The following is an 18,483-nucleotide window of genomic DNA, read 5'->3' on the forward strand; positions in this document are numbered from 1 at the left end:
TTGTTTTTTTGTCTCTTACAGGCCGCCTTGGAGCAAGCCTTCTTCCATAACCAGCCTCCATCCTTACGCAGAACAGTGGAGTTTGTGGCTGAAAGGGTGGGCTCCAACTGTGTTAAACATATAAAGTAAGTGCTTGAGGGAATGGGCAGAGTATCAAGATTCAATGATCAAATGTTGATCACACGTGTGATGACCAGTAAGCAGTGGAAAGTGCTAAAGAATATATACATTTATATGTGCTTCAGTTGTGCTGGCCTAATATGCAACCTGATGGTGCCTCAGACCTAGTGACATTTAAGAGTCAGTAGCCTCATTTTTCGGAAGGGAGCCTTACAGGTGAAAAACCCTGCTTACCTGCCACTTATTGACAGAGCAGCCATGTAACACACTCCATTCCAGCTGTTCACACCTTTTCTGAGGCAAGGTCACCCACCCTTCTTGTCTTTGAGAGGTTAGTCTTGCATGTAGTTGTCTTTGATCCAGCTATTACCAACATTGCTTTTTTCCTCCTGGGCTTTCAGGGGGCAGCCTGACCAGCTCTCCTTCTGACTTGTTATATTACATTCCTCACTTCCATGTCCAAGGGTTTGGCCAACACTAATAATCCTGAATTTATCAATGCATGCCTAACTATGAAGAGAGGAAGATACAGTAGTGCATATTGCACTCCCTTCAACATACAATAATTCCATAGTACTTTGTTGGTCTTGTGAAAAGTATCCTAACAGTTAAAGTTGAACAATATTTTTCCTTGAACAGCTTGTTCTTGCAGCAGTTTCGCACATATTTGTTCCAAGTGGTTTTGTCTTATGTTTCTCTGTAGAGCAACTCTAGTGGCGGAATTAGTAAAGAGGGCCGAGGTCATGCTAAAGGATAAAATAACGGACGAAAGCGCCAACAACAACAAGCTCCTGGACACGGTGTGCTCCCAGCTGTATGAAGATGGGCGGCAGGCTCTGGACAAAGGACGCGAGTAAGGAGTAAAGCAATGGGCACATGGGCGGCATCCATTGTATCGATTTAAACGGGTGTCATGGAGAATATGGAACTCTCACCATCCCTTTATGGTGTTCGTAATGTTAAGCCTGCAGCCTATTGGCAGCCAAAGTTCAACCCAGTTCACTGTCTATGCGACTGCATGTGCTGCAAATTGGACAATCTGGACAGAGCTTAACAGATGCCCATTGCTGTAATGATAGGACAGATTCCCACAGTTGTGCACGTGGTATTGCTTTGTGCATTTCCACATGTGTCGTTGGCACACTATAAATCCTATTTTGCATCAAATGACTTTGTTGCCCAACGCACTATCTGCAACCAACAGCATCCTTGCCTTGTGGTGTTCACCTGGATGCCAGTGTGCACAATTTGCTACATTTCAAGTGAAAGCAAATACAAAAAATAAGGAAATAGTTGCATTGAAGGGTAGGGTATGCTACACTGGAATCCAGGGTAAACTAGATAATTAGAACTGTTTGTGGCAGCTGTACGTTATTGTTGATGGTTAGTTTCATCTATTTTTTTTATTTTTGGGGAGTTTTAAACAAAACAAAGGCCAGGTCTGACACATAGCATACAGAATAAACAGGCTGATCATCATTATCGCACAATTCTACTCTTAGCAATGTACCCATACATCAAAACGCAGAGGAACCCCCCCCTCCAGGCCTCAATGTAGTATAGCCTCAAAGAAGCGCAACTCATTGTCTATGGTCCTTGGCCTGGGGGAGCATGCTCTAGTTTCATCTAGACATAGTGCTTGAATTGCTTGTATTTACACTCTGGGACATAAGCTTCAAGGGATGGGTGGAGGAGATGCCATGTAGCTCAAAAAGCTTAACTACTATAGTTACCTATTGACCGTATTTTGATGTACGCACAAGGGACCGGATTTCCATGTGGTCTGGTAGAGAACCTACAAGCCTGAGTGTAAACTTTGTTGAATGACGCTCTTCATCAACCCTACCACAGGTTTTGCAAGAAGAGAGGTCCAGAAGCGGTTCGAGTTCTGCTGCCAGAAGAGACGTCTGTGGCGGTATGCGCAGCATGTTACGCATGTTTTGTCTCCTGGATGTAGAATAATGTTCCGCGGGGGGAGGAAGAGGGAGGCGTGCATGGGGGTCATAGTGTCCACTTGGATCTCCAGACTGTTTGCCAAGAATTGGATTGTGGAGCTTTGGTTGCAGCAGGAATAGAAATTATAAAATGCAAGTTAAGTTTTTTTAGCACAAAGTATCGTCGAGGGGGAAGCTACATTGCTGCGATTTGCCCCCGTCGATCTATTTTCCCATTTCTGATGCTCCTATGATCACTGCCCCCTTTCAAACCTCTGGAGCGGCTCTCCTCCTCCACAAAAGGTGGTGGGGACTTTATGCTTTTAATTCAGTATGAGGCAACATGTTACAAATAGCAGATTTCTTTGGCAAGGGTAAAGCTACCAAACTAACACTAATGGTAATTCTTCAGCCTAACTTCTATGGCAAGCAGGGCTGTCTCATTGGGTCAACCAAATGCTTTCGGTTCCACGACTCATCGTTGCATGATGAGCAGTCCATTGGGCTGGATTGTAAATGGTGAGATTGTAGCTGTTTTTGCACGTCCAGTGTCAGACTTAGCATCAGATAGCCTTCAGAAAGGCATGCAATCCTTCCAATATGAAAGTAACTGACGGTCTGATGAGTTTGGTACTGTGAGTATATCTTTACCATGGTCGCTGTGCTGAGTTTAAGAAGTGCTGGTCATTCATTTATTTGAATCAAGGTATTAACAATCAAGGTATTAACTAGATATTAACTAGATTCGAGGAAATGTAAAAATCTGCTTTCTGATTCAGAACATCTGCAGTTGACCATTTTAGGAAGTCTTTGTGGACCATGCATGGCATTTTGAAGACGGGAAGCTGGCTGAGCATTTTCCTTTAGATGCAAGCTTTTAGCAATGCTAAAAACTGACCTGGTTCATAGTTTGAGGAAGCCTCGAAGTTGCCATGTCAAGGCCCAGTTGGAAACCCCAAAAAATAGTAATACTCCAGTCTTGAGATGACAAGCGCAGTGAATTATCATACGCAGAGAATATTACTTTTTACCCTTTGTGCCTTTAGAGCGTAAAAGCCAGTGCAATGCAATAACTTGAATTTTTTTTAACTGTTTTTCTGGCTCAGACTCAGCTGTTGACAACTAATTATCATGCTGGTTGATGCCATCACACCTTGCCTAGAAGTAAATGTTTTCCTTCACATGTTGTTGAATAGTGGGCACTCTAGAGAAGTAACTGAGCATCTGCCTGTTTTATTTTGAATAAAGTAAGGTTTTTTGGTGCACTTGTCACTTGACACCTTTCCTTTATCCCACACACTCTGCCCTTTGCCTTTCATGTTTGTTTCTGACATTTCAAGGCGGGTACCATTGGTCACCTGAGGCTTCTGCTGGCATATTCAGCACACAGGCCGTCCTCCTGTGTCCTTACTGGCATCAGTCTGTTAAGGAAGGACCCCTAAGCCTTTGGGGCACCCAGGGCTGGTGAAGGCGGAGGACCCTCTTTTCTTACCCGGTCCTGTATCCCTCTAATAGCATAAATTGCCCTGATGGAGAGATTGCGTGTGGTACCTGGAAGGTTATCGCTGCTGCAAAATCCCACTGTTAGGATCTGCTCCAGTGCACCTGAGAAACATTTTCTTCATTTAAATTACGAATTCAGCTGCAGTGGGGTCACAACATTCTGAGGTGGTGCTCTGATGTATTTATATTAGGTGTTTACAAGTTTTATTTGAAGTTACAAAGTAGAGAAAACCAAGTGCAATTTGTGAAAATTGAGGCAATGATTAGATTCTGCTTTCATAAACAGAGGAGCATTTAATGCACACATTTCTGTGCTATTGCTATATATTACTGACCTCTTAGATGGGGTTTTAAATATGGCTGTTTTGTTTTCTGACTCATCAAGGTTTTGAAGAGCGCAGAAGATATCGCAGTTGGACTTGCTATAGAAAAAGCCTGTAGCTGGCTTTCCACCAACATCACAGGTGAGCAAAGGCTTCTGAAGCCCGTGTGAGCTAATGTTTGTATTATGTGTTGATGATCAACAAAGAGTTTTGACTACCAATTCCACTGCCACTCTACATGAACCAGAGGTTTGAATCGACTCCCTAAAGTGTGAACGAAGTGTCATTTTGTATATGTTAAGGATATTTACAAAAACATGCATACCATTCATATTGTCTTGTATATTGTCATTAAATTATTCAGTTAATGATCAGATGGAAGGTGACTTGATCTTCTTTAGGTAAAATTTTAAACGCAATATTCCTTGGGTAAAATGCAATAAAAAAATTGTTTTGGTAGTAGATGTCAAATAAACAATAGGCTTCGCTATTTAGGGATTGCCCCTAATTTTAGGTCTGGCGTTAGCCTAGACCTTTTGATCTTACAAAAAAAATAATTATATATATATATATATATATATATATATATATATATATATATATATATATATATATATATATACATATATATATTAACCCTGGGCGGCCAACTACGCTACGCTCGCGTAGTTTGAGTAGTTTGTGCTACTTCGCGCTACGCGAATTGCACGTAGCACACTGCAAAAATGCATAGCGTAGTTGCCATTTTTTGCTCGCTCGTGGTCCTCAACGTCAAGTTGGCGACCGCGAGCGAGCAAAATGACATCCCGGTGAGACTTTTTCGTCGTTCGCAATCAGCAACATCAAGTTGCGATCGCGAGCGTGCAAAATAAACCTCCTGGCGAGATTCTCAACGCGGGGAGGTCAGCTTTCTCATTGAGAGTGTTTGCTTATGCTCGCGACCGATCGCAATGAGAAACTACCAGTCCGCGCTGAGAAAGCTGCCGCTCGAGTAAAAATCTACTCGAACGGCAGAAAACGACAGCTCGCACTGTGCGAGATGCCGTTTTCAATGATTGCACAGTGCGGACAAGCATCCGGTACTGTGCAATCATCCCGAACAGCGCACTACGCAGTTTGCGTAGCGCTACGCGTAGTGCGAAGTGCACTTCGCGTAGCTACGCGTAGCGCTACTACGCAAACTACGCCCAGGGCAGAGGCGTCACTAGGGTTGGTGTCACCCAGTGCGGTAACTCATGGTGTCACCCTTGAGGTCCGCACCCCCCTCGTGACGCCACTGCACTGGCCGACGCTACTCAAGTCCCCAGATATCGTCGACAGCCCAGCATTGTGCACTCCTTCCACGAAGCTATGATTTTGTCTTGTGGGCAGTGATGGTGCAGTCTCTCTGACGCGGCTTCCCATTTTAAAAGTTGCGTCTTAAGTTTCTGATAAGTGTAAAGATGTATTCCTACACCTCTTCTTCTCCTTAGCGCCTCATGCTTCGAGGTGATTTGGTCACGGCTGTCATGATACCTGTGCGGGATGTAACCTTTGATTTTCCCTGGTCCTTGTTTCCCCTTCCCTCACTCCGTGTATTCCTTCTGCTCTCAGGCTGGGCATGTGAGCGACCTGCGTGTGTCTTCGGTCTCCGTCTTTTTTTAAAAATGTTTATTGTTTCCTGCCCGTCGCCATTCAGTATTTATTATTCTGCATACATGCATTTAATTTATCGTTCTGAGATTTGTTCCTGAGGCTGTTTGGCATTAGATCGAATGATGCTGCAGTGGGTGCTGTGTGGTCCGGCGGCCGCCATGGGCTCTGACCTCGTTGGACAGAAATCGGAGCTGCCAGGTCAGTGCCGCCATACTGCCCACACAGCCGTCACTTTTCGTTGTTACATCGAGCACACACACCAACCGCTCACACATTTCCTCACAAGTCAGACGCCTTAATTTAATGATTATCCAGGCACTCGTCTCCTCCTTGCTCCAAGGGAGTTGTCATTTTCACCATGCAAACTCGCTAACCTCCACTTTTATTTTTAATCTCCTTTCCGACTGCTTTGTCCTTGTGCCCTCCACGAGCACCACAGCTCTGCCAAAGGTCAAGAGTTTATTTGTGTTCAGGTTTTCATCACTCAAACTCCTACTCTCCTGAGCGCTCCACCCCAAAACGCCGTACTTTTTAGGTGGTCTCCTGGTGACGCCCACTCATTTAGCAGGTGGCAGCCAGTCCCCCGATGGTGTCACCCCATGTGAAGGTGTCACCCGGTGCGGCCCGCACCCCCCGCACCCCACTAGTGACGCCACTGGCCCAGGGTATGTATATATATATATATATATATATATATATATATCTATCGGTTATGTCGGCCTGCTTCCTGAACGCTGGTGGTGCTGGATTGACACTGTACTTCGGAGCTGGGCACCAAGGTATTATTATATACATGGTGGGGATGAAGGCCATCACAGGTTTTGGTTAATTGTTACATACCGGAGTTGAACAGAATACAAATTACAGCGTGTTTCAACATTACAGAACGGCTCACTGATGGCTTTATCAGAGCAAACATTACAGAGGGCATCCATCAGAGGATATATTGAGGACTGTATATCCCAGACTGCAACGTGTTGCTCATTCAGAGCGGACCAATCAGGTCCCACGATCTCGCATAATAGGAAGTAGCAGTCCTCCATGCCTTCTCTCGACCGCTACTGCCTCTGAGGAAGAGTTGATCTCGAAACGCGTCAGGCAGCGGTCGGCTGCTTTTTAATGGACTGGATTGTGTGAACTGCTTGTACCAATAAAGGCTTTATGGGCAATAAGCGGTCTGTGGTCTTGAGTGCTGCTCTACTGTTGGACACCGGAGCTGGGCACCAAGGTATTATTATATACATGGTGGGGATGTAGGCCATCACAGGTTTTGGTTAATTGTTACATACCGGAGTTGAACAGAATACAAATTACAGCGTGTTTCAACATTACAGAACGTAAGGGGATTTCGTCTTGGCAGCCGTTTTTTCATGACTATATTGGAACTATAATAAAGGAAGGCAAAATTATACCGTCAATTTTTAATGGGTTTTGACTGCCAGCTATCGACGTACCCATGAAGAAAGGATTGTTGTAATGCACTATGAACTGCAAGTTGCTTGGGGTGTTTAAATAAGCTGGTTTTGGGATCAGCAAGATTAGTTTCTGATTGGTGCAGCAACCATGGACGAAAAGTGACGTAATTAGCCTCATTTATGGCTGACCAAGTCTTATGTTAAATGGAGCATATTTACGGAGTCCTAAAATCCAACGAAGAGATTCAGTGAGATGTTTGTGATTTGTATGTGCATGAATGCGCTGTAAATAGTAACAAGCATTGGCATAGCCAATAGGTCTTGCCTTTGGGACCTTATAAGTGTTTAGTTATAGTTGTTGAGTTGTTAGTTGTTTAGTGACTATAAAGTAAGTGGGGCACCAGATAAAAAAGTCTGAAAATTGAGGTCACATGCTGAAACATTGAGAGCTTATGGGCAACATCATCAATAGTTGGCGCCCAAACATAAAAATTTTACAGAAGCATTGTGTTCGAGGCATATGAGCTGCAGATTATACACTTTTGCATAGATCGCCATCTGGTGTTGGGCCCGGATGTTTGCAGTTTGTTTTTCTTCTTGGACAGTCTTTGGAAGTCACGAGTTCGGTGACTCCTCCTTTGGTCCGTACTGCGCATGGGCTTCGGCTCCATCCTCAGATTGTTTTTTTCCGCCATCGGGCTCGGATGTGATACTTCGTGCTCCGGCTTCGAACTTTTCCAGTTCGACCTTCGACGGAAAATCCTCGTCCATCGAGATTCTTGAGACAAAAATCATCTTCTTCATCTCTCTCGGCGGCACTTCTCGATTCCAGACATCGGCGCCGGCCTTCGGGCCTCCCTAGACTCTGGTCTCAGCCGATGGAAAGGACTCCCTTCAAAAAGTGCCCAAAATGTGGGTCTAAATTTCCCCACACCGACCTGCATCAGGTGTGTAACCTCTGCCTCTCTCCCGAACACGAGGCCCGAGACTGCCCCGTCTGCAAGTCTTTTCGATCGAAAAAGACCATCCGGGATCGAAGAGCTCGACGAACCATGGCGCACTCATCGACTTTGGCTCCACCTGACATCTTCGGAGACGACACCGGAGCTTCGGGGCAGCAGCACACCGAGCAGGAGGAAGAATTCGTCAGCGCTTCCGAGGCCGACGACTCCGACCTGGAGGAGATCACACCGGCGCAGAGGGTCGTTAGTACTCTACCCCCTCCCACTCCCGTACCCACAACGAAAGAGACTCCGGTTACACCTTCGCCTCCGGGCCAAGGGAAAACCAAACATACAGCTTCTATCACCCCACCTTCGGGCCCGGTGTCAAAGCATCATAAGTCTCCCGGTGGCTCGGGCTCGAGCCAGCCTACTCCTGGGGCCGAAAAACACAGTTCGGCACCGAAGAAAACTACACCCAGTTCGGCTCCAAAGCCATTGAGCTCGAAACCTGCACTCTCGGTGCAGACAAAACATAAACATAAACCCCGACGCTCCGGCGCCGAAGCCTGCCTCGGCACCGAAGAAATCGGAGGCCCCGAAAAAGCATGGCATGGAGAAACCATCGAAGCCCTCGGCTCCGAAAACATCGGCACTGACAGACGATTCGGTGCCAGGAGAACTATTTACGCCAGATCCTTATCAAAAAACTTTAACAAAGGATCCAAAGACTGGACATTTAACTTTGTCTTCCAAAAAAAGACATTTAAACAAGCCAGATCCTCATCCACCGCCAAAACGGAAGGACTCTGCCACATCTCCCTTCAGAGTACCCTCCCCACCACCTCCTCCACCTCCCATATCTCCGCCACCTTTGCCTCACCGCTCTCCAACCCCATCTCCAGACCCTGATTATGGGGATCCAGATTATGATCCAGCTGACGCCCCAATAGACCCCACACCTCCAGGGACACCAGACCCATGGGAGGATTACCACAACCCCGATGTACCAGATATGCCTCAGGATGACATTTATCCATCCAGGCCATCTCCTCCAGAGGACTCCCTGGGGTTCCACCACTTAATACAGCGGGCGGCACACTACCATGGGGTAGAATTACACAGTGAGCCAGTTGAGGACGATTTCCTACTGGACACTTTTGACATACAAGATAAGGCCACAGCAATATTGCCCATGCTAAAAGGAGTAACCAAGCCTGCTGCAGAGGTGTTCAAGGACCCAGTCAGAGCTAGGGTATTAAACCCCAGGATAGAGAAGAAATATAAAGCAGCCCCCACAGATCCTGCATATATTAAAGGACCGGCTCCCTTAGACTCATTAGTGGTATCCACAGCTAGGAAGCGGTCTAACTCTCAATCATCAGGGGAGGCTCCGCCACCAGATAAGGAGTCAAAGCTCTTAGATGCGTCTGGTAAACGCACTGCCTCGCAAGCTGCAAATATGTGGCGCATCGCCAACACGCAAGCACTGCTTGCATGTTATGATAGAGCACATTACGATGAGCTGGAGGCTATCATGCAACACCTCCCAGACAAACATAAACACAGGGCTCATGAGCTAATACAAGAGGGAAAGCTCATTACCAACACCTCAATTAAATGTGCCCTCGACGCAGCAGACACAGCTTCTAGAGCTATAAACACCAGTGTTTTGCTTCGTCGTCATGCCTGGCTCAGAATCTCAGGGTTTAAGCCAGAAGTACAGGCATCTATATTAAATCACCCCTTTGACCAACAACACCTATTTGGTCCAAAGGTTGACGAAGCATTGGAGAAAATGAAAAAGGACACGGATACAGCAAAGTCTATGGGGGCATTACAATCCCATACCCCTAGACGTTCATTTTGTTGTTCCTCCTTTCGTGGCACAGGCAGCGGTTACTCTGCCGATAGCGCCTCTACTTCCTACAAGTCCCCTCCTCAGACTACCTTCTCGAAGGGCTATCAAAGAGGTGGATATAGAGGAAACAATAATAAGGGCAGGGGCAAAACAAACACCACCAGTTCTGCCACACCACCCGCCCAATGACTTTCCCCCGCTCCCCCCCGACCATCCACTCCAGTCGGGGACAGACTACGGCATTTTCTTCCCACCTGGGAGACCATAACATCAGACAAATGGGTGACACAAATTGTTCAGTCAGGCTACTGTCTCGAACTAACATCTACCCCACCCAATATTCCACCCAGGCACCGTACAATGTCGCAAGAACACACCACACTGCTCAAACAGGAGGTAATCTCCCTCCTGCAAAAACAAGCTATAGAGCAGGTCCCCGTCAATCAGCAAAATGTAGGGGTCTACTCTCTGTATTTTCTAATACCAAAGAGAGACGAGACCCTACGGCCCATTCTAGACCTCCGGCCTTTAAATGCATACATACATTCGGACCATTTCCACATGGTAACCCTCCAACAAGTTCTCCCACTCCTCTGCCAGGGAGACTTTCTCACTACACTGGACTTGAAAGACGCATACTTTCATATTCCAATACACCCTTCTCACAGGAAGTACCTCAGGTTTGTGGTGGACGGTAAGCATTACCAATTCAGAGTTCTCCCCTTCGGGGTCACAACCGCACCACGGGTGTTTACCAAATGCCTAGCGGTAGTAGCAGCAGACCTCAGAAGACAACATATTCATGTCTTCCCTTACTTGGACGACTGGCTGATAAAAGCCGCGTCCTACCACCAGTGTGTGCAACATACAAACAGCACCATCCAACTGCTCCACCAGCTAGGCTTCACGGTGAATCATCAAAAATCCCACCTCATACCATCTCACACAAAGCAATATCTCGGGGCCACTATAGACACCTCCAAAGCTATAGCCTATCCCAATTCAGCCAGAATCGCAAGCCTACAAGCCTTGCGCCAAACATTCATTCTTCAGCACTCTCTCCCAGCAAGAGTGTTCATGAAGCTAATAGGGATGATGGCATCTTGCATTTTCATAGTGCCCCATGCAAGACTCCACATGCGTCCACTCCAAGAGTGCCTAGCACGGCAGTGGAACCAGGCCCAGGGACAGCTGACGGCCGCACCCATCACTCTCTGCAGTGGTGGAACACCACAAACCTTTCCAAAGGGCGGCCGTTCCTGGACCCGGTTCCTCAGGTGATTCTAACAACGGACGCGTCGCTCTCCGGCTGGGGAGCGCACCTTCTACACCTCACAGTGCAAGGTCTATGGACGCCACAGCAAAAATTACTCCACATCAACCATCTGGAGCTATTGGCGATCTTTCTAGCCCTGAAATCCTTTCAGAAACAAATTTCAGCCAAAGCAGTCCTCATTCGCACAGACAATATGACTGCAATGTATTATATTAAAAAACAGGGGGGGACACACTCTCCCCAGCTCTCCCGCTTAGCACAGAGCATATGGAGATGGGCAATTCCACAAAAAATCTTTCTCCTGGCACAACACGTCCCAGGCATACAAAACACCATGGCAGATCTGCTCAGCAGACAAACGCAGCAAATGCACGAATGGGAACTGCATCCACAAGTTCTTCGCCCATTCTTCCACAAGTGGGGGCATCCTCAGATAGACCACTTCACCACCCACGAAAACAAAAAATGCCCAAGCTTCGCCGCCAGATACCCACACCCATTGTCCAAAGGCAATGCGATATGGATGAACTGGTCAGGCAAATTTGCATACGCCTTTCCACCTCTCCCGCTAATTCCATTAGTGGTAAGGAAGCTATAACAGCACTCCCTCACACTCATTCTGGTAGCCCCAACATGGGCCAGGCAGCCGTGGTACACCACACTACTACAGCTATCGGTGGTACCACATCAAAAACTGCACCTGTCCCCATGCCTCCTAACCCAGAACCATAGAGAAATCAGGCACCCGGACCCAGCTCAACTCAACCTTGCGATCTGGCTCCTGAAATCTTATAATTTGGATACCTTAACCTTCCCCCTGATTGCATGAACATTATCAAGGAAGCCAGACGTCCTACCACTCGAGCATGCTATGCCGCAAAGTGGAAGAGATTTGTTGTTTACTGCCGTAACAATACAGTCAACCCTTTAGATGCATCCATACAGCACATCATATGCTATCTGCTCCATCTTCAAAGGTGTAACCTGGCATATTCATCCATACGTCTACACCTAGCAGCAATTGCTGCTTACCTACAAAACAGACAGCATTTATCACTGTTCAGAGTGCCCGCTATTAAAGCCTTTATGGAAGGCCTTAAACGAGTAATTCCACCCAGGGCACCACCTTCCCCTGTATGGAATCTAAACGTAGTTCTTACAAGGCTAATGGGTCCGCCTTTCGAACCAATGCATAAATGTGAGCTACAGTTCCTCACTTGGAAACAGCTTTCCTCGTAGCTATCACTTCCCTTAGAAGGGTTAGTGAGATACAAGTGTTCACTATACAAGAACCCTTTTTACAGATACATCACAGCAAGGTGATACTTCACACAAATCCAAAATTTCTGCCCAAGGTCATTTCCCCTTTCCATCTTAATCAATCGGTGGAATTACCGTTTTTTTTCTCGCAACCTCAATCTGTTGCGGAAAGGGCTCTACATACACTTGATGTTAAAAGGGCTTTACTGTACTACATACAAAGAACGCAACCTTTCAGAAAGACTAAACAATTGTTTGTCTCCTTCTCTCCACCGCATAAAGGCAACCCCATCTCTAAATCAGGGATAGCTAGGTGGATTGTAAAGTGCATACAAATTTGCTATCACAAAGCAAAAAGAACATTATCTGTTCCACCTAAAGCCCACTCTACAAGAAAGATAGGGGCTTCTATGGCTTTTCTAGGGAACATACCCTTAGATGACATCTGCAAAGCAGCCACATGGTCAACACCGCACACCTTCACAAAACATTACTGTGTAGACGTGCACTCCAAACAACAAGCTAGTGTGGGCCAGGCTGTACTAAAGACACTATTTCAAACCACTGCAACGGATACCGGTGGTCGCCGCTAGGGCTGGGTACTGCTATATAATCTATTGAAAAGTGTATAATCTGCAGCTCCTATGCCTCGAACGGAATATGCTACTTACCAGTATGCATCTGTTCTTTGCATGTAGAGCTGCAGATCTATACACACCCACCCGCCTCCCCGGCTACCTGTATCCGTTCCAGTCTATCTTATTTAGATAAAACACACATGGGTTTCTTACTATTATCACTACGCTCCATCTTTTCCCTGCTGGCGAAAAACAATCTGAGGATGGAGCCGAAGCCCATGCGCAGTACGGACCGAAGGAGGAGTCACCGAACTCGTGACTTCCAAAGACTGTCCAAGAAGAAAAACAAACTGCAAACATCGGGCCCAACACCAGATGGCGATCTATGCAAAAGTGTATAGATCTGCAGCTCTACATGCCAAGAACAGATGCATACTGGTAAGGAGCATATTCCTTTCCTGATCACTGCACAGTATATACATCCAGACTTGCCTTTAACTGCACTACTGTTGTTACAGATAAGTAATGAATTCATTTCTCAATTACCAGTTTGAATAGATCTCTAACTGTAAGTGCACAATTTGTGGTAAACTTCCTGAAAGGGAATGTATTTTGTGGAACAAAGCATATACAACAGTGGCATACAATAATCTCCAAATTATTCCACTATCTGGTACATGTGTCCCTAGCTCAATCTTTAGGGCCTGGTCTCTATCCTGAGGAATGCGCACCCCTGCCTGATGCCAAAGGGCTGATCACAAGTAACTGGAATTACTGCCCAAACTGAGATTCCAGTGTTATCGGTGGAATACAGCAGTCCGGTGTCCAACAAGCACAACCTGATTGGTGGGAACGCAACATGAGCTGAAGGTTCTCTGGATAAGAAAGGGTTGTGCATTTGTATTAGTGTATTGCGCTTAAATGCCCCCTCCATCAGTGATGCTGTTAATAGATATCACAGCTCACAGTGCAAGTTGACAGAGGAAGACCCATGGTAGCGACATAAACTACGAGACTGCCGGATCGACCGTATCCCAGCATTACAACCTTGCACCTGGAGACTGTCGTGCATGCAGTATGCAGCAACTATCTTCAGTAGAGCGTTTGTGCAGCACAGGACCGCCTTGAAAGAGAGAGAGAGTAAGAGAGAAAGAGAGGGAGCGAGCGAAAGAGAGAGAGTGCGAGCTAAAGAGAGAGAGAGAGAGAGAGCGAAAGATCGAGAGTGCGAGCGAAAGATCGAGAGTGCGAGCGAAAGATCGAGAGTGCGAGCGAAAGATCGAGAGTGCGAGCGAAAGATCGAGAGTGCGAGCGAAAGAGAGAGAGTGCGAGCTAAAGAGAGAGTGCGAGCTAAAGAGAGAGAGAGTGCGAGCTAAAGAGAGAGAGAGTGCGAGCTAACGAGACAGAGAGTGCGAGCTAAAGAGAGAGAGAGAGAGCGCGAGCGAAAGAGAGAGAGTGTGAGCTAAAGAGAGAGCGAGAGAGAGAGTGCGAGCGAAAGACAGCGAGCGAGTGAGGGGGGAATGAAAAAAAAAAAGCGCGGTCCGCTCTGTGTTTAATGACGCGGCCGCAGTAACCGTATTCCAAGTGGGGGAGGTGTGCTGTGTCTGCCTGCTGGAACTCAAACAAGCAGCAGCTGTTTTGAAGCACTCGTGCTTGTGCTGGCCTCTGCCTTGCGGGAGTGAGCAGCGGCCGCGTGAGAGCCATATGTTTTAAATTAGCACACGTGCTGCTGCTCAATCCCGCATGGTGGATACCAGCACAAGCACGAGTGTGCTTGAAAAGGAGCAGACCGATTTCTAAAGGTCATCTCCTAGAGCAGCACATGCGCGCTGGCTAGGCGAGACCTAAAAAGTAATGAGGGCTTCTAAAACAGCAACATTATGTATGCCGTTATCTCGCCTTTTTCAGCTTGAATTTTGAGAAGTTGTTGCTTGCAATGAACTTGGTAGTATTTTGTCTGTGTTCATGGTAAAAACAAAAATGTACATAACGTGATCACGAAATGGCGCTTACTAGTTGATAAAGCAAAAGACACACAATTGATGGACGGAATGCAGAACAAATCAAAACATTCACCCCCAGTCAAGAGATCTGGGTTAAACCCATCATTCTTTTGCTCGCCATGCCACCCCAGTTTAGACCTGGCCATATGCAAATCAGTCTTGACCCTGTGCCTCATGGGAACAGTCCAGCCCGAACTGCCAAGCCAGGTCCTCCCTGGACCGGAAACAAGCACCCTAGGACCGGTTTCGGGGTTTCACCCCTCTTCAGCCAGGATAGCTTGATTCCAGTGGGACAGTGAGCCCGGGACCCACGTCTGGGCATACCCGGCGCACTTACAGGCTAGAAAGCAAAAGACACACAATTGATGGACGGAATGCAGAACAAATCAAAACATTCACCTCCAGTCAAGAGATCTGGGTTAAATCCATCATTCTTTTGCTCACCATGCCACCCCAGTTTAGGAATCAAGCTGTCCTGGCTGAAGAGGTGTGGAACCCCGAAACCGGTCCTAGGATGCTTGTTTCCAGTTCAGAGAGGACCTGGTTTAGCAGTTAGGGCTGGACTGTTCCCATGAGGCACAGGGTCAAGACTGATTTGCATATGGCTGGGTTCAAACTGGAATGGCATGGTGAGCAAAAAAACGATGGATTTAGGCCCAGATCTCTGTACTGGGGTGAATGTATGACATTGTTCTGCATTCTGTCCATCAACTGTTGTTTTTGTACTGGTTGATAAAGGCTGGTGTTCAGCCGAACCGCGTCCTGTCCGGAGTGACCCAATGGATTGAACAATGGTGATTTTTTTCATTCCAGAGTGCCATCTCTCTTTCAGGTGGAAAAGGTTTTACAAAAAGGGGCTTTTCGCTTGTTTATTCATTCATTGGTCTGCTCTTGTGTCATGCACATTTTTGCTTCCACCCACTACAGCATGCTGAAATGGGCCAGCATACATAAGCCAGCTAACTTCACTTTGAGTGACTGCAGTTTACTCTCTCACAATAAGCACATCCACACACAAGGTAGTTCCCTTCAGTGCCACCATGGGCGTCATTTAGGTGTTGCAGGGTATGCAACTGCGACCCCTAGCTTACCTCTTGTGGTGCATGGCAATGCCTTTGTGACTCCTGGCCTCAGATGTGGCAAAATCAGTGCCAAGAATACAAGGTTGACTCCGTACTCCTTATTTTCGGCCCGTTTTTCATTCTACTAATAGTGAACAATATTATATTATTCATTATAAGTGCCGTGAAAATCGAGCATACTTGGGTAGAATGGGACCTTTGGTGGCAGCTGTTTTAAGTTAAAATGGTTTTAAATGTATTTGTGTGTGTGTGCTTGTGAGTGAGAATGTGTTTAAGTGAGAGAGTGTGAGCATGTGTCTGGAAGTCTAAGTATGTGTGTGAGAGTGAGCCAGTGGAAAGTTTTGAGTGAGATTGTTTGAGATTTACTATTCTTTGACGTGAGACAACTCTGAACTAAAATTGCTGCAGTGCCTTGTGTTAAAGGGAGAGAAATAAATATGCCATATCTGCTAAGATATACCGTATTTTTTCTCCCCGTGCACTGGCACATTTTTGGCAGCTGTGCGCCAATGCACGCACTCTTGAGCATAGTGCAATCGTGTGTGCATTCACTGAAGCATAGGCGTTCCATTCTAGTACAAAACTATGTTTGAAGGTTTTTTCTCACTTTGTGTGTATGCTGTACTATGCGGTGCATATGCAAAGTTGAAAAAACAAAGAGAAATTAAAACGTTTCTCGTTACGACTGCCTCGAGGAGGTGTAAGAGTTTGGGGCAAATTTCTGTCTACAAATGTTTGTAGATGGGTATTAGCACCAAAACCCATGGGTAGTTGCTTGGGGACGACCATGCACCACCCATAGAATTCCACCTTGATCACAAAAGGGACCCAAAACCAGCGCAGAGGGCTTTTAAACTCTGGCCTGAGTGTCAGTAAGTATAAGTGAGTGAGAATGAGTTAGTTGCGCATTTGGGTCACTGAAGAATTACAACCCTGTAGAGCGGGCCTTAGTGACATTATCAAATTGCAGTGCTCTGAGAAGATTAAGTGGCTGGCCTACGTAAACGAAAACATGGAATGAGTTAGTCCTAGCCAACTTTTGGGATGACCATCCTCTATCACGACCATTGTGCGAGTGGTGATTAAATCAAGATTTTGGGAAAGAGTTGCTGCCCACTATGAATTGTCCAGCTACACAGGTAACCTTAAAATGCTATTTTTGTTACACAAAACTGTGCCCAAGGCTGAGGAATTTCCAAATGACATTTCACCTGTGCGTGCTTGTTCATTATTTTTACAGTTCAGGTATGGGACCCTCCCAATTATGCCCACACTGCACCATGGGTCTCTTTAAAGTCTGGGTGTACTTTGAGCCAATTATGTATGGATGAAACTGAGGAACATTTGCTCTTCTTCTGTCCAAAATATGCTAAACCCAGAGCCAGGTGTATTGTACTCCAATATCCCCTTTTGGGCTTAACAAATCAAATATATGTCTTTACGATCTCTAAAAGCAACTGTTTGTGAAAGTGGTGGGTATATCCAAGTTCATTTATGCGACTTGGTTTATTAGAAAATAAATTGTTAGCTCTATCTTAAAGGATTTTTTGCACACTGTGACCACATCCTATCTTAAAGGATTTTTTGCACACTGTGACCACATCCTTTATTATTTTATCTATATATAGTTTTCGTAACTGTTGGGTTTTATCTATTTATGTATATACTGGAATTGCTGGGTTTTATCTATTTATTTTGATTGTGGCGAATTATATATATTTTCCATTTTTCAATAAACTTTGAGTTGGATTAAGAGTGACTAGATGTGAATGACAATGCATAAGAATCAGTGTAAGGGGGTTTAAGATAGTGTGAGTGAGAAAAATATGTGAGTGAAAGAATGAATGTGAGTGAGAGAATGTGGGTGTGAGCCAGAATGTGTTGGAATGCTTGTGAGTTTTTCATTGGTCCAGTCATACTGGAGGCTAATAGAGATACCCAGGGCAAAATACTGACGCTGGCATACATACAGCCCTTCTTAGCATGACCTACACCTCTGACAAAATGCTGGCACTGGCACCCTGGAAGTAATTATTAGCATGTGGGAGCTAGAATTGCATAACTCACTAAAATAAACTGAAACTATATCTAGCAGCACATAACAGCTAGGTCTTAGATGGGTACAGTGATAATCATAATTAGAAGCCAGTATCATAAAGAAATAGACAGTGCATCCCATAGCAAAGATTAATAAATTAAGAATGCATTTGAGATGTCCCTATGAAAACACAGGTTGAGCCATTGCTGCTTGATGTAACTCTTACTTTGACTTCCTGCTTTGTATGTTTGGTGTCAGAGAATGAACAGGGCAATTTGCTCACTTAAGTTGTGAATGTGTGATTATCATTAAATGCCATATTCATACCTGCAGCCGCGCGTGTTACTAGTTTGCTGGGGTGGCACCTAACAGTTCAGCTTGTGTTAACTGTTTTTTGTACTAATTACAAGCTAACTATAGTTCCAGAAAATAACTAAGCTAGTGAAGGGGGTGTTTCTAAAATAACAATTGCATCGCAAATTGTGTTGTGAGCAGCCACACAAGCCACCAACCCTCA

The 18,483-nt window shown here is 45.8% G+C and overlaps 1 protein-coding gene across 1 annotated transcript in view; it reads left to right on the forward strand.

Annotated features, from left to right (window-relative positions):
• CDAN1 (codanin 1) overlaps window positions 1-18,483 on the forward strand; it is a 237,335-nt gene that overhangs the window by 174,278 nt on the left and 44,574 nt on the right. Inside the window, exons 19-22 of the mRNA XM_085627237.1 lie at window positions 22-125; window positions 824-973; window positions 1,972-2,035; window positions 3,943-4,021. Of these exons, the coding sequence (XP_085483363.1) occupies window positions 22-125; window positions 824-973; window positions 1,972-2,035; window positions 3,943-4,021 (397 nt within the window). The remainder of the gene's footprint in view (window positions 1-21; window positions 126-823; window positions 974-1,971; window positions 2,036-3,942; window positions 4,022-18,483) is intronic.

The sequence above is a fragment of the Triturus cristatus genome, chromosome 9 (genome assembly GCF_964204655.1).
Source record: "Triturus cristatus chromosome 9, aTriCri1.1, whole genome shotgun sequence".
NCBI classification, from domain to species: Eukaryota; Metazoa; Chordata; class Amphibia; order Caudata; family Salamandridae; genus Triturus; species Triturus cristatus.